This window comes from Notechis scutatus, chromosome 11 (assembly GCF_049901735.1).
Source record: "Notechis scutatus isolate UNSWTSFEM ecotype Mainland chromosome 11, rNotScu1.2, whole genome shotgun sequence".
In the NCBI taxonomy this organism is placed as follows: Eukaryota; Metazoa; Chordata; class Lepidosauria; order Squamata; family Elapidae; genus Notechis; species Notechis scutatus.
Window position 1 is genome coordinate 19,223,094 of NC_142019.1, and position 16,653 is coordinate 19,239,746.

Here is a 16,653-nt window from a genome sequence, read left to right on the forward strand (position 1 = left end):
CATGTCTTAATCCCGTTGAGAGACGGCTGAATCCCCAGGGACCCCTGAGATCGAAACAGGGAAGGGACTGAATCAGGAGAAAAGACCAGGGGGTCCAAATGTTCTCTCTGCTCCCAACAGCTTTTTGGGGGGGCTGCCATGTCTCCCCTCTGGCTGCCCCCACCTGCAGGCGGGGAGGGAAGGACCAGGCGGGAGGCTGCCCACGGGGCTCTCCCCTTACCAGTCAGTGGAGGCAGATCACAGTCAGCCACATCCTCCACTTCCTCCAAGACGGTGCTGATCGTCGTTCGGACCTGGGCTGCCTGGCTGGCGTAGGGCGCTCCTCCGTTGGCCGAGACGGCAGTGCTGGTAATGATCTCGTCCACCTGCTCCATTTCGAGCTGCTTCACGATTTCTTCAGCCTCCACAGCCTGGCCAGGAGAGTCCGAGCCTGCCGTTCCTGCAATAATAATTTGGGGGAAGACGGTTGAGAAGGTGGTCGCGGGGCAGCTCCTGAGGTTTCTGGATGAAACGGATTATCTCGACCCTCTAACCAGTCAGGATTCAGGCCTGGGTTTGGGACAGAAACGGCACTGGTCGCACTTTTGGATGATCTCTGGAGGGAGCAGGATGGGGGTAGTGCATCCATCCTTGCTCTACTTGACCTCTCGGCGGCTTTCGATACTATCAGCCATGGAATTCTCCTGGGACGGCTTCAGGGGGTGAGAGTGGGAGGCCTTGTGCTGCCTTGGTTCACTTCCTTCCTCTGCGGCTGCTCTCAGTCAGTGTCGATAGGAGGGGAGAGATCCAGCCCTCGCCCACTGCTTTACGGGGTCCCGCAGGGCTCGGGGCTCTCTGCGCTCCTGCTCAACATTTACATGAAGCCGCTGGGTGAGATATCCGTCACCCTGGACTGAGGTATCACCCATATGCTGATGAGACTCAGCTGTATGTCTCGGCCTGTGGCGAGTTAAGTGTTGCCGCGTCCTCCCTCTCGCAGCGCCTGGAGGCTGTTAGGGGCTGGATGGGGAGCAACGGGTTGAAACGAAAGCTTTGCAAGACCGAGTGGCTCTGGGTCTGGGGTTCGTTGGTTCAGGGAGAATTGCCACCTTTGGTCTTGGATGGGGTGCCACTACCCCAAACAGACCCTGTGCGTAACCTGGGGGTTCTCCTGGACTCACGACTCCTGCTCAAAGAGCAGGTGGCGGACGTGACCAGGAGGGTGGGTTGTGCACCAGTTACGCCCTTTCCTGGATCAGAGGCCCCTACTCACAGTCACTCACGCCCCGGTCACTTCCTGTCTTGATTATTGCAATGCGCTCTACATGGGGCTGCCCTTGAAGAGCATCCGGAAGCTCCAGTTGGTGCAAAATGCAGCGGCCCGCATGGTTTTATGCAGACCCCGGTGTGCACATGTGTCACCTCTCCTGCAGGAGCTGCATTGGTTGCCGATTTGCTTCCCGGTGCAATTCAAGGTGCTGGTTGTCATCTTTAAAGCCCTTCATGGTTTGGGACCAGGTGATCTGAGGGAACATCTCTTGCCGGTCACATCTACCCGACCCATTAGAGCGGGGAGGCAGGGAACGCTGCGGGTCCCACCCCCGAGGGAGATACCCCTGGTGGGACCCAGAAGAAGGGCCTTCTCCGTGGTGGCTCCCTCTCTCTGGAACATCATTCCTCCAGGGATGAGAATGGCCCCCTCATTAATACTCTTCCGAAAGGCACTGAAGGCGGCCTGGTTCTGCCAGCGGGCCTGGGGAACCCAGAGAGGGATGGAGCCCGTCAGGTGGCTAGTATGACCCACTGTCGTCGGGTTTGGGGTGGGAATTGGGGGTGATTTTTTTCCTCCTAGATTTTGTTCTATTGTACTTTATTAATTTATTTGATTCTTTTTGATAGTTTTTGTTTTTTATTTTTTGTTTTAAATATGATTTTACATTGTGTAAGCCGCCTCGAGTCACCACGGGCGAAGAGGTGGCAATATAAATCAGATCAATAAATTAATTAAATAAATAAATAATATTCTGGCTTAATACTAGTACTCTCAACCGAAGAGCAGCATTTGCGAGTACTTTTCTGTCTCTACATTTACAGTCTAAAAAGAAGTCTAACGGAATATATTCCTGTCTGCCATTTTTTCCAAATAGGAAACAACTATTTCATAATAAAAAAAATTCTTTTTATGTTTTTTAGATCAGGGCTGCCCCCGGCTGCGACCCACTAATGGGCTTTGGCCTGTTTGGAACTGGGCTGGGGAAGCAGTGGGAGAGTGCGCGCAGCTCCACTTGTGAGGCTGCTGCATGCACCAATGAAGCTGCACACGTGCCCTGCTGCTCACAGAGAACTATATCCCGTCTCCCCACCACCCGACCGGGCTGCCAAGATGGGAAGGTTGGGGACTGCTGGTTTAGATGCATGTAAGAGCTAAATGCAGTTTTGTGCAGTACTTGCCATTTTTATTTGCTGGTGAGAAAAAATTGAAGACAGGAGAAAATATGGTCCCCAATAATGTAGTCCTTGGGGGGCTGCAGCTGGTGGGGTTATCATCCAATTTTCCATTTTGCCGGACATGCTGGTTTGCCATTTCATAATTCCCAGCTTCTGGAACAGACAAACGAAAAAGTGCACAAAGTTTCTAGTGTGATTTTTTTCCAATATAGGTTGGAGTGACGACGTTTCAATTAAATATCAGATTCCTAGATGGGCACAAATGTAACTGCAGGAATTAAACCTTAGAAAGCCGGCATGTCCACAAGGCTGATACTCTTATGGCTCACGGTTTTTAAGGCAATGAAGATTCACAATTGGCTGGCTTTGCCACACAGAAATCTTTAAGAAACACACAGAATGTTATATTCTAAGAAAGTGAGCTAAAAGCCGCAGTAGAGGTCTTTTACTGTAAATTGTTAATTCAGATCATGTGATCAGTCTCTCTGTAAGGGAGATGGCCAGTTACTATATGTGATCAATAAAATAAATTTATTTGTGAATATTTGTTAAGTTATCCTGAGGTAAAATGAGCAGCCAATAAATTTTATATAAATAGACAAAGAAACACACAGATAAATATTTGTAAATCAACCTGACATTGGTATCGTTTTCTTTTTCATCATCATATTGTTATAAATATACTACTTATTACACTGGTTTGTGATAAGAGGTAACTCTTAATAGGTAATTATGAGTTTGCAGGTAGTAGAACTGCATACCTAGTTAGCAAAGGAAAAAACAGGGCAGGGCTCCCCAAGTCCTGGTCTGTGGACTGGCTGCATGTCAGAAACTGAGCCCACAAACAAGCAAAGCCCCATCCGTGGGATGCTGTTCTGACCCAGGCCTCGTTCAAATCAAACAAACGCAAAACAGAGATAAAAACAAAACCTTTTTAAGGCGTCCCTGTGAATTCAGTTCATTCACAGTAAAACACTATTAAAACTAATTGTCCCAGATAAGAGCAAGCCCTGTCAAGGTTGTGCAAGGCTGCCAAGAACACAAGATAAATTGCCAGGAAATATTCAAAGCCAAAAGTCTCCGAAAACAAACCAGGATAGACCGAACTTCCACAATAACTTGAAGTGCAAGAACTTCTCTGAGGGCTGGCTTTTATCCCTTAAGGGAGGGGCCATCACCTTGCAGCCTTACTCCCGAGTTGCCCGTGCTGTTGCAGCTGCTCTTTCCTTCGAGCAGCCCTGCGCGCAATCTCCGAAGGCAGCACCCCTCTCTCCGATGGTCCTGGCCCCATCCCTGCATCCCACGCAGGCCCCTCATCCGAGTCCTCGCTCTCCGAGACCTCAGCCTTCCACACCTGCTGCCGGTGAACCACAACAGATGCAGTCAACACACAAACCCCCCCCCCTGCACAGAACCTTTCCCTGGTGCCCAAAAGGTTCGGGGCCACCGCGTTACAAGGAAGCCCATTTTCATAAAAGAGAAAGTTATCCTGTTAATTGTGTAAAGAAAATAATGTGTCCCTACATGAGGATTCCGTTCTCTTTCTCTGTGCTCTGGAGACCACTTTCTTAAGCATTGATTTCCAATCCCCAAACCGGGCATCATGGTTTAGCTCAGAGGTTTAAGAAAATTACTTTGCACAATAAGGAAAAAATGTTTAAAGTAAAACAAAAAACGAAAGTAAGCTTCATCACACTATCAGCAGTTTTACAATCATTTTCTTCTTCTCTGAAACCAAGGTCAAAAGAATCAGTGGCGGAAGGATTTGGCCCTCCTTTGAGCTAAAGACTGGAATATTTACAAACCTCCATTCGCTTGGCTTTTCCGCCTGACTCGAGAAAGCTGTTTATTAGGCTTTTCTCCTGTTCGAGGAGTGGATGTAATTAAGTTGTCATCTATGTCATGTTCAATTCTACTTCTCTTTGCAGAGTGTTCTCGTTCATCCTTAATAAAACAAATACACCAGATTACACCTTACCTTTACTAGCAAACTTTCTCTGTTCATTTGTACTGCTTTCATGAAAGTGAAATTTCCAACATTCCTATTTCACCCTTTTCACTCCATGGGCCTTTGGGAGAAAATATGTCATAAAAGCAAAAGCCACCCCCCCCCAATCAAACCTAATTCAAATTTAAATTCCTAAATATTTAGCTCATACTATTTGTTCCAATTTTTTTCACTGCTTTAACATGCTAGAAAGAGCCCATAAAAAGCCCATAGAAATAAACAAAGAAACGTATGTTCTATATAGAAAAATCACTCTGCCCAATTTTTAAATGTCAGCCACACTAATTATTTTTTCTGTTCCACTCATAGATAAGTTCACCCTTAATTTTATTCTGGATACTGAATTGCTTTTCCAGTATCAAAGACAGTGTAAAATTGTAATCATATGTCAGAACAATACAGCACAGCAGAAAATACAATGAAACAGAACAAATTCCTGAGTTTAAACGAGGAAGCAAAAGTAGCTGTCTGACTAACAACAGGGAAGCACATTTGGCAAGAAGATACTGAAAGAGAACAGAATAAAAGATCTTGGTGGTCTTCTAGCCCAACCTTCTGGCCTTATTTCATCCCAGATAAAGGGCTGTCCAGGCTTTTCTTAAAATCCTCCGGCAATCGAGCATGACAGCCAATAAACAAAACTCTTCAAAGCTGACCTACTAGGAGGCATCAGCCTGACATTAACTTCTGTTAGAACTTTTTTAGCCATACTTGAAATACTTTGGAAAATCTTTGCTGTCTTCAGACTTCAGCTCTTTCACGTGTTTCCCGAACAGATTTACAACTGATTTTATTCCAAATGTTTTCATGATTGCTATTTAAATAGTTTGCATTTGCAAACTATTTTCCAGTATATTATGCATGTCAAAATGTAATAGTGGTTCCTGAATATTTACCTTTGGGGTACTTCCTTTAATGAACTTCTTAATTGAAGACAGTAAGCCAGTTTCATTTTTCTGAAGTTTTCCTCCACCAACGGTTATGTGCTCCTCCACGTCGGAGTATTTCCTCTTGACTCTCAATGCTCGCTGGGTGTGATTTTGATTTGACTGCTGAGAAGCTTTCCGTGTTCTCAGCCTCATTTTTGATGGTATCACATGTAAATCTATGTAAGACAAGAACAGAAAATAAATTAAGTTTCAAAAGTTTAAAAATAATTTTAATCGCCTAAAATAAAAACGGTACTTAATTAAAAGTAGAATTAAAAGTTTATTCTGCAATCAATATAAACAATGACCACCTTTATAACTGGATTCTAGGTATTCAAAAATTAAGCCTGGTATCTAGGAATTTGAGAAACAAAGGCATTGTTTACAAAACTTTCCTTTACATTATTACACAATCAGCCCTAAGAAAATTGGAGGACTCAGTGGATCAGCCAGACTGTTTGTAATTCAGGTGTCGTGCATACAACGCAAACAGTAGCACATGGGATCATTTCTCCCAAACCTGTCCTTCTGCATTCCATTCATACACGCTTTTCTGAATAAAAGGCCTTCTAGGATAAGCAGGAAAAAGGTGCTAAAGGAAAAGCACCTAACTTTTGACACAGCTGTAGTGGAAGCAAATTTATCCCACCTATTTCTGTCAGGGATGGTCAGCCTGTAGGAAACTGCCTTGTGTCACTGATTGGCAGAAGCTCCCCAGGACTTCAAGAAAAATGACTTGGGAGTATACAGTTACAGAATAACCATTGGAAGGGATCCTGGAGGTCTTCTAGTCCAATCCTCTGGTCAAGCAGATGAGTGGGGCACTAGCATCTCCACCCGGGCAGTCAAAGGGGCTGCCCGCTTTGGAAGCCATATTCCACGCTGCCACGTAGCCTGAGAAAGTGGGAGGGATTTCACTGAGTAGTTCTAAGTAGACAAAATAAAATTGTTTTCTTACTTCAAGGTTTTAAGTGTGGTGCAGGATGGAAAAAGGATCTTACACTGGGACAGGTCGTGATCGGTCCATGTGATGTGATGATGGTAAAAAGGGGGTGGATTGTAGTTTGGGACATTGTGGGAAGTCCGGGAAACTTTTCGCTTCGAGATTCCACAGATGTGCCAGGTGCTATTCTACTAATAAAGGTACTTTTGAGATTAGGCTTGTCTCGGAGTTACTGATGGGAATGGAGGTTTGCTGGAATGCTGGCAGGGGCGATGGTTCCACTTAGCATCGGATCGTCCTCCCCTTCGCTGTCACTTTCGTAGAAGACCAGATCGGAATTCCCTCCCCCTCACTAGAGAAGAGACCTCCATGACCAGCTGTGCCACCCACGTCTTCTCTGGCCACCTCTACTTTTAAGTCACCACTGTCCACCTCTGCTTTTAATTTTTTTTAACTGAATAATTTTAATTTGTTTCTCTTAAAATTTGATTCCATTATTTTAACAAGAGTTCTTTAGCTTATCATTTCCCACACTAATGATTAGCTATCCAGCTTGATTTTGACCCATCTGAAGATCCTGATTTCTAAAACTCCCGGCCAGCTTCCCACAAGCAGTCAACAGGAAAGCAGGCAGGAAACCAGCAGTCACTCCCAGGGCCTTTTTGGCTGCACAGGGCCATTCGGTTTCTCTGTTTAGGTTAGGAAATTTTGACATTATTAAAGTTTGTTTGCCACTGCCATTTATTTTTCTATTTATGACATATACTTTTCATAGATGATCTATGGCTCCCTCCAGCATTGGGGTAAAAAAATATGGTCAACTTACAATTTAATGTTCATTCTAATCACATCAGACTGCACTACCTTTTTCTCAAAGGATAAGCCAACATAGATATTATAATAATAATATATATATATATATACTGCCTTGGGGGTTTCACGGCAAAGCCAAGCTTATTTCTGTTTAAGGACAGAATGTCAGGTGAGGAGGCATAAACTTCCACATACAGAAAGTTATGCCCATGTTCCCATCCCCAAGAGTTCAAACTGGCCATCCAATCTGAGATGTGTATATTGTCATGTGGGGCACCTTCAGGTGGTGTTTTGAGACGTCTGGCTCGCCTTGGCCTGAATAGATAAGAGGCTACAGCTGTGCAGTAAGCAAGTAAGCCTAGTCAAGAAAGTTTTCCCAAGTTTTACAGCTCACCCTCTCAAGTCTGCAGCACTCTCCCCCCCCACAAAAAGCCCAATTAATCTTCCCTCCCCCGTTTCTATGACAGTCAGAAAGACAAGCAGAAGGATTCTTGAAGGCTGACACAGATACCTGGTGTTCAAATTCAGAAGAGATAGCACAATATTTGAGGTGGGGAGAGAAAAGAGAAAAACAAGAAACAGGCAATCCAGCAGTTAAACTGCTGAAGTTTTAGGAAAACCCTATCACATCTTTAAAACTCACAGATTGAATATGATTATCTTCACTGAACTAAAACTCTCTAATCTATTGCCAAAGTTTAGGTTACACTTCAGATATTACATATACACACAAACACAGGCACATAGAGAAACAGTATCAGGGGGCTAAAAACTATGAAATACAGAACTAATCAGATTGGTATAAAATGTATAAAGTATACATGTCAGGAACAGTATCCAGTTACGAAAACAGTAGTTACAAATTGATAAAGATATTAAATATTCTGGTTTAGTCTTTCACAGTCCATCTGTTAGGCAGTGTTGGGCTTCAGAGTTTAAATGACTGTGATGTAAACAGGTTAACACCAGGAAATCTGTTGTCAAGACCACAAGACCCTGAAGTTTATAATACTGCCCAATATCAAACAGTATTTAATATTTAATACATAACAAGCCCCTCCATTCTTAAATGGAACCCCAGGGCCTCATTAAAGGTAGGTATCAAACTGAAATTGAAATATGACTGGTAAGGAAGATTATAAAACCCGTAGGAAATAACTAGATAAGGCCCTGCTGTACAGAGGGCAGCATGGTGGCCAGCGGTTAAGTTGCTGGGCTTGTCGGCTGGAAAGCCCAAGTTCAAGACCCAAACGCCACTTGACAGGGTGAGCTCCCGTCCTCACCCCAGCTCCTGCCAGCCTAGCAGTTCGAAAGCAGGCAAATGCGGGTAGATAAACAGGTACCACTTTGGTGGGAAGGTAACAGTGCTCTGTGGCATCATGCTGGCCCCATGACTGCAGAAATGCCTTCGGACAGTGCTGAATCAATGACCTTGAAACTGAGATATGAGTACCGTTCCCTAGAATCAGCTATGACTAGCAGAGTAAAATCCACAGGGACTTTTATATTTGAAGATAAGTTATCCTCAAGTTGAAAAGGTTTTGTTTATCAATTATGGAGCAAAATTATAATGTAAGTTAGAAACACTAAGGAACTTGATGTATAAGGGTCCAGAATAATGTATAGTTTAGTGAATTCTGTATTAGGAGGTTCTTCTCAAAATATATTCAGAATTAAATCTATCCAGAAATATATTTGTGCATGCTTCAATCTTATTCTAAAAATATTATGGCTGGGGAATTAATAAGACAATTAATACTAACAAAGGAAAATGATGGAAACAGAACACGAAATTCAATTTTAGAATGCAATAGCTTTCATTTGGATGTTCATAGCAGGAACCTGTACCAATCATTTGGTCAAATATACCTGGGATTTAGATAAGAGTTTGCTTCTTTTTGTTAAAACATTAGCTTTTATCTTGGTTTAGCATGGTTTGGAAATTCAATCACTGTAGTTGTCTAATTATGATTAATGGCTTAGTGCAGGGGCTCCCAAACGTTTCACCATCACATCTTCCTTTAGTATAATCTTAATATAGACACCTCCACTAAAAGTGTAATCAGCAGAATAAACACAATGAAAAAACATAAAACAAAACTTTGGGAAAGGTGGATTTACTGTAACAAACTAAACTTTTAAAAGGTTTTTACTTTTTTAAAAAAGTAAACATTTCTTCATGTCTCCCCTGGCGTCTGTCTTCACCTTTGAGAAAGATTGGTTTTGCACGACGAGTGAATCTCAGTTCACAGTTGTGCCTAAAATCCACCATGTGGGTCTGGATGCCCAAGGATTCATAAACTACACGGCAGGGGTGACATTTTTTAAAGAATAGGGGTGGGGCTTTCTCAGTCAAAACTCTCTCTGGGAATTTTGCTTAACACTGCCTGCCCAAGCAAGCTGTACGCAGTTGCCATACTACCCGGTCCTCTGTGGCCTATAAATTAAGATGCATTATGTGTGTACCATTTGTTCAGCATTTTGGAAAGCTGCAGTGCTACAAAATTTGAGAAGCCTTGCATTAGCATAATGTGTGCAAAACACCAGTTCAAGTCAAAAAGGAAAGGTGTGCTCATACATTGATTTCATTCATTTCAGTCCAGCGTACTGGCAGTAAAGTCTACTATCGGAAAGGGAAACACACATATGATGTGTAATACTAAATCCTAGCACAGTTGTCCTCTTTCAGATGAAATCTTTTCAGATGCACAAAAGAGCCAAGACCTTATTTAATCCACATCTCTGTTTTCCACAGAAGTCAACCAAATGCATATATTTATGCAGGGTATAAATTTGACCAATAAGAAAAAAAGCAGTTTATACGACAATCATCTCTCTTCCTCAGTTCCCATATAATCCTGGATACAGGCAGTCCTTACTTGATCCTTTTGGTTCTAAGTTGTGATAGTCACTAAGTGGGAATTGAAGCCCACCCATCTTAAAGTTGCCAGAATTCCACAGCTAAATTTCTATCCTGCCTTTCACTTAGGAACTCAAAATGGAGTGTAACCTTCCCTCCTCTTCATTTTCCCCAGAGCTGCCACCACCTTGTGAGGTAGATTGCAATGGGAAGAGGCTGTCCCCAAGTCACCAAGAGAGCTTTCAGGTCTAAGGATGGGCTAGGACCATAATGGCGAATCTATGGCACGCGTGAGCAGTCAAGGTGGACGCAGCATGAATCCGAAGGAGCTGAGAAATTACATTAGCAGGGAGAGAGAAGTACGTACAATCATATAAAAAGCGAGTGTACGCCACTAAATATTTTTTTTTTACTTTTTCAACAATATTTCCACATACAAATATTTAACCTTATTTCAACAATACTAACAGATAAATGGATATAGTTTAACAAATGTCTGCACCATTCACATTTTGTAGTCCTTTGTGGTCTTTGTAAGATCCTATAGTAAGATATAAAGGCACAATATGCATGTGGAAAAAGTAAGTACACTTTAACTACTACCTCAAATGCCTAAAATCAGAATCAAGATGATTCGAATGATCAGAAGATTGTTAGAAAGGACCTAGGACAAACATGTATTATTGGAATCTCAGATATTTAGTTTGATTTGCTTTAGTGTAGAGGATCATCATGCTTAGTTCAAAAGAGCTCTCTTAAGCCTTTAGAAAGGTTATAGATGCCCAGTCAGGGATTACGAAAGATTAGCAAAAGTAGACATCGATTATTCCATTGTCCAGAAGATCATCTACAAGTGAAGAAGATCTGAAACTGCCAGCTTGCCCAGGCCAGCTTTTCCCAACCCATTTGGCCTGAGAGTAGAGACCGAGATGCTGAAAGACGTCTCTAAGAATCCTGGAATTCCATCCAGTGGCCTACAGGGAGCTCTTGCCTCTACGGGTGTTAAAGGCACAAAAGGGGCGGGGTAAAAAGCATAAAAGATACAAGAGAATAAAAATTAAGCATAAAAAGCTAAAAAGTATAAAAATAAAAATCTAAAAAGAATTTAAAAAGAGGGATAGGAGTAGTAAGGGAGTGTAGGGAAGCAAAGCAAACCTACCATAATAACAAAACACTCCACCACATTCTAGATACTCATTAAAGCTCATTTGTAACACAGGTCACCTTCTGACATAAACTGCTGTTGCACAGAGCCTTGTAGCCTTACGTTATATAGGAGGTTGGCATCGGAGAGCAGCAGGCAGATAGAAAACCGGTTGGGCTCGCTGGCAAGTGAAGGTTGGGGACTTGGCTAGGTCCACTTGGCCCTCTGCCTGCCACATGCTGTTTAATGAGTGTTTTGGCCTGGTCTTGTCCCATGCTGAGCAGCCTAGGAATGAGATTTTAGTCTGCCACTGTCTTTTTTCATGTGGATTGAAAGTCATCCCTCACAGTTACTGGGACAAGGGGGCCGGGGGGAGGGAAGGTTTGGTCTGAGCCAGAAATTAAGTATGATTACCTACACACTAGTCTCTAGTTTCATGAGATCCTACAAACATTGCACACTTGAAAAAAAATCTGCACTGAAAGGGAAAATATTCCTCCTAGTGCATGACGGAGACCAGTAGATAGTTATTAAGAATTGACTACTATATAATATGATAGGAACAGCTGATCTGCACAATACGAATCTTAATTTAAATTTAGCAGGGAAAGATTGTTAATATTGTGCACAAGCGATATGTACCAACCTCACTGTATAATGGAAAGATGATTCTATTGGATGTTTTATGTTTGTGTTTGTCTATGTTGTCAAAATAAAACTTTCTTTTTTTAAAAAAAAGAATTGACTACTTCAGGATGTTTCTTTTCCTATATATAATTTGCATTAAATACATTTGGTAACACAACACAAAGGAAAGTAGCAAGTAAAATGTAAAAAGGGGGTAGAGTAGAGTGGGCTTTTTTTCCTTCTTAATAGCAGTTATGTTTATATTTTACCTTCTCTAAGATTACCTGGGCAGCAAAAGGGCTCAGAGGTTAATAGGCTAGGCTTGTTGGCTGGAAAGTCAACAGCCCAGGTTCAAGAGCCAAGCTCCATGTGACAACCCCTGTCCTCACTCCAGCTCATGCCAACCTAGCAGTATGAAAGCATGCAAACTCGAGTAGATAAATAGGTAGTACTTGGGTGGGAAGGCAACCACGTTCTGTGATGGAAATATCTTCAGGTAGCACTGACTCAATGGAATGGCCTTGAAATGAGAGTCGAATGCCCTGGACTCCTACATAATTTTCTTCTGTTCGTTGTTTACTCTTTCTAATCATCCAACTCCACAAATCACAGGTTTATTTTTTTCCAGCAACAAGTATTTAAGGCTCTTTCTGCTAAAGGGGCAACCAGGTATTAGAGTCAAGAGTCTGCTTACTTTTTCTACAGAAGAAAATGGCGTATTTCTTAATTCTTTTTGTTGAACAATTGCAAAGTCAGTGTTTCATTTTTTTTCTTCAATTACAGATAGTCCTCAACTTACAACAACCATAGACCCCAATATTTCTGTTGCTAAGACAGTTGTTAAATGAATTCTGTCCCATTTTATGACCTTTCTTGCTACAGTTAAGTGGATCATTGCAGTTGTTAAGTAACACGGTTGTTAAGTGAATCTGGCTTCCCCATTGAGTTTGCATGTCAGAAGGTCACAAAAGGAGATCATGTGACCCTGGGACACGGCAACCGTCATAAACATGAGTCAGTTGCTAAGCACCCAAATTTTAATCAGATGACCATCTGATGACCATCAGTCATAAGTGTTGGAAAATGGACATGTCACTTTTTTCAGGGCTGTTGTAAATTTGAATCATCACTAAATAAATGGTTGTAAGTGGAAGACTGCCTGTATATTATCTTTGCCTTTTATATACTCTTTGAAGATAAAATATTGATATTTTAAAGAATATTTCTCTTAAAAAGCAGAAAGCAACTTTACATGGAGTGTGTTTATTTTTTGACATGATTGAAACTAAGTACATTAACGGAGTGCAACATTACTAAAAAAAGCTGAACTAGAATAAGATTTCAAAAAAAAAAATCAGTTCCAATAACTTCTAAATAATAATAAAACCATTCACCAACCAAAATAAAGTGTCCCAGAGTTTCAAAAAAGTTAAGAATATTTAGTTTTCTAGCAAAGAACAAAACATCTAAAGCAAGGGTCTTCAAACTTGGCATGTTTAAGACTTGTGGACTTCAACTCCCAGAATTCCTGAGCTAACATGACTGGAGGAGGAATTCTGGGAGTTGAAATCCACAGGTCTTAAAGCTGTCAAGTTTGAAGACCCCAGATCTAAAGAATCAAAAAAATTACCCTGGTTAATTGAACTAATTTGGCATGCAGTCCAGCAGCCAAGCCTCTAAGAGTATACGGTACCTCAAGGTAAAGAAAGCTAGGCTACAAACGTTTGTAAGAAAGCAAATAAAACATGCCCTTGTCCTTTACATGTGCTCAGCAAGGAAACACACAATACTCTCAAAGCATAAATCCACACCACCAATAGATTTCCTCAAGCATTTGCTCACCTCTTTTACCCAAACTATGACAGAGGCACATGCAAAAGGTCTAAGAGTTAATTGCTGAGTAAAATAATTGCATAGGAGTTAATGAGAAAGAGTTGGCATTTTGATTTTGGAGAGCCACTGCCAGCCAGAACAGTAAAACTGATGTAAATGATCTAGTACAAGGGTCTCCAGACTTGGCAACCTTGAAGACTTGTGGACTTCAACTCCCAGAATTCCTGAGCTAACATGACTGGATGAGGAATTCTGGGAATTGAAGTCCACAAGTCTTAAAGCTGTCAGGTTTGAAGACCCCTGCACCTACCTATCATCTCTCTCTCTCCGTATCTATCTATCTATCTATCTATCTATCTATCTATCTATCTATCTATCAATCATCTATCTATCAATGTACGTACGTATGTATCTATCATACAAGGGTCTTCAAACTTGGCAAGTTTAAGACTTACAGACTTCAACTCCCAGAATCCCTGAGCTAACATGACTAGAGGAGGAATTCTGGGAGTTGAAGTCCACAAGTCTTAAAGCTGTCAAGTTTGAAGACCCCTGAATTTCTTGTATAACACAGATTTCCAAGTTTATTTTTTTCTGGGTCTAATATCCTTCTTAGGGGAGAAAAGCCTAGTTTTTTTCTTGTCCACTGGAGCTTCTCCCCATCTGGGTGCTTCAAAAGATGTGGCACTATATGTCCTACAGCCCTCAGATACCTTGGCCACTATGACATGCAGCATTTCTGCACTGCAATCTGCAGGCTCCATCAGTCCTTTTTGGTGAGTGGCCTTCCTTCCTTATGAACCTCCCTCACTTCTTGTTCAGAGGGGACTATCTTCCTTCAATGCCCTCCAGTGAGATACTGGGGCATGGCTAACCTGGATCACTGACAGAACTCAAGTAAGTTTAGGAGAGAAAGCAGCAAGCAGCAGCTTATGCTTTTTTTCTATTCAGTTTGACAGCAGGCAGAAACTACAACAGCTTTAGTCAGCCTCTGTCTCTTCCAATGCCCAGAGCAAACTGAGAGACTCCCAGTTATCTGGCATACACAGAGGATATGGTGGTGAGGAAGGATTACTCACGGCCACAAATTATGGCCAGCTACCGTGCCAAGTGAAAATTCATAAACCCCTGATGACTACATTTATAAAAACCATTCCTTGAAGCGTTAAGTAATAGCTCGGGAGAAGGCGTAATGCGTGCATGTCACTAAAGCAACATTTAAATTAGGCTTACGATGAACAGGAAAGGCAAAACACACAGTGCTTATTCTTCTCCCACCCAAAAACAACATTCATCACAGTGAGTGGTGACTCCATTTCTTCAAATATAAAATAAATAAAAATCACTATTGCACTTCAACAGCTAATACGAACTTATAGTAACTTACTTGTAGGGCCCTTTTAATCTCCGAATCCCTTTATTAACATTAAGTAATTAACCCTTGCAGCACCAGCAGTTTGTGATGAATTATTCCCATTTTACTAGGGGAGAAATGAAAGAGAGAGATGAAATTATTGGTCCAGTAAAAGCAAGTAATAATTCATATGAGCAAATAGGTTTGAAGCCACCTTAGGAGCCTCTTTCAGCTGTCCTGCACTTGCACCCCAAGGGAAGCGCTGCTTCCTCAGCCCTGGAGGCCTTTTAAAAGGTAAATTCCCCTACGCGGAACCTGCCTCCATTCTCCAGGCAGACTTTTACTCTCCCCACATCCCTCCCGACCGGTCTTCCCGGAGCCTCAACCGTGGCAGGAGCGCTACTTTCCTTCCCTCTTTACACGTTTCTTCTCCGTTTCTATCGTGCCCAAATCTGACTAGAGCCCCTTTTTGTGGGTTGGTCCATCTAATAAAACGCCCAGGCGTTAAGTAGCCGGGACGAATCCGGGACGCACAAGCGAGGCAGCGCTTTGAAACGACGGACTTGGCTTGTCGTCGTCCCCGTCCGGCACCCGACGGCGAGCAGGTGGAGCGGCCCGAGAGGGGCTCCCCCTCCGGGGGTCTCGGGCTCCTCGCCTTCCGGGATGGCGCGATCCCCGCCCGCCGAGGAGAAGCCCCCGCCCCCCCCCAGGCGCCCCGACTCCCGGGCTCATTGTGGCAACCGCCTCCCCGGCGCTGCGCCGCGGGGAACAAAGGCGGCTCCCCGGTCCCGAGCGCCTCCCCTCCGCCGCCCGGGGGCCACGGGCGCTTCTCCGGGGCTCCAGCCGGGACCGTCCGTCGGAGACTCCCCGCGCGCGGATGACCTTGGAGCGCCGCTCCCCGCTCGCCTGCCCGGCCCCGTTGCTAAGTGCCCGCCGGAGCCCCCAACCCCAACCCCCGAGCGCGGCGGAGGCGGCACGCGCTCACCCGCCCCGGCCCAGAGGCGCCCGCCGAGCAGAGCAACAGGGGCGCCCGCGGCGGGAAGCTCGGCCTAGGCGGGCGGGGGCGGTCCAAGGCCTGCGCGGGAGCCCCGGGCGAAGGGCGCGATTCCCCAGGCCCGCCGCCGCCGCCGCCTCTTCCCGCGCCGCCCGCGGCGGTTACCTGTGAAGCGCCGAAGGGAAGGTGGGGCAGGCGGGCGCCTCCCCGCCGCCGGAGACCGGACCCGCGGCGGCAGGGCAGCCCAGGCCCGGCAGGCCTCCCCGCCGCGCGGCTCGCACAAAGCGCCGCCGCCGCTCCCGCTGCCGCCGCCGCCGCCGCCGGGTCTCGGTCGCGCTCAGCAGCCCCAGCCGAGGCCGGTCGCCATTTCCCGCCGACCGACCTGCTGCACCGCGCGGAAGGACCCGGATGCTGGCGGGGAGGGAAGGCGCGAGCCCGGCGGCCTGGCCGACGCCGTCACTGCGCAGGCGCGCGCGCGCGGCGGGGGCGGGGCGTCCTGGCGAAAGAGGCGCTTCTTCTCCTGAGGCGGCCGGTCGCGTCGAGCCCCTCCGGGCCGGGCGCGAAGGGAAAGGCGGGGAAGGCGGCTGCCGGCCGGGGACTTGGTCCCGGAGAAGCCCCCGCCGCCGCACGGGTCGCGCCTTGGCCCCCAGGGCCGCCCGCCGAAGCGCACCGACGGCGTCGCGGAGACGCTGCCCGGGGAGGCGGGGGCGAGCGCAGGGCT

The 16,653-nt window shown here is 44.8% G+C and overlaps 1 protein-coding gene across 1 annotated transcript in view; it reads right to left on the reverse strand.

Annotated features, from left to right (window-relative positions):
• Window positions 1-16,428, reverse strand: part of CTDSPL2 (CTD small phosphatase like 2) — a 32,125-nt gene extending 15,697 nt beyond the window's left edge. The window contains exons 1-6 of the mRNA XM_026684630.2: window positions 16,098-16,428; window positions 14,972-15,065; window positions 5,332-5,540; window positions 4,233-4,371; window positions 2,431-2,580; window positions 221-439 (exon numbers count right to left, since the gene is read on the reverse strand). Coding sequence (XP_026540415.1) covers window positions 221-439; window positions 2,431-2,580; window positions 4,233-4,371; window positions 5,332-5,517 — 694 coding nt within the window. The 5' untranslated portion in view covers window positions 5,518-5,540; window positions 14,972-15,065; window positions 16,098-16,428. The remainder of the gene's footprint in view (window positions 1-220; window positions 440-2,430; window positions 2,581-4,232; window positions 4,372-5,331; window positions 5,541-14,971; window positions 15,066-16,097) is intronic.
• Window positions 16,429-16,653: the final 225 nt, after the last annotated feature.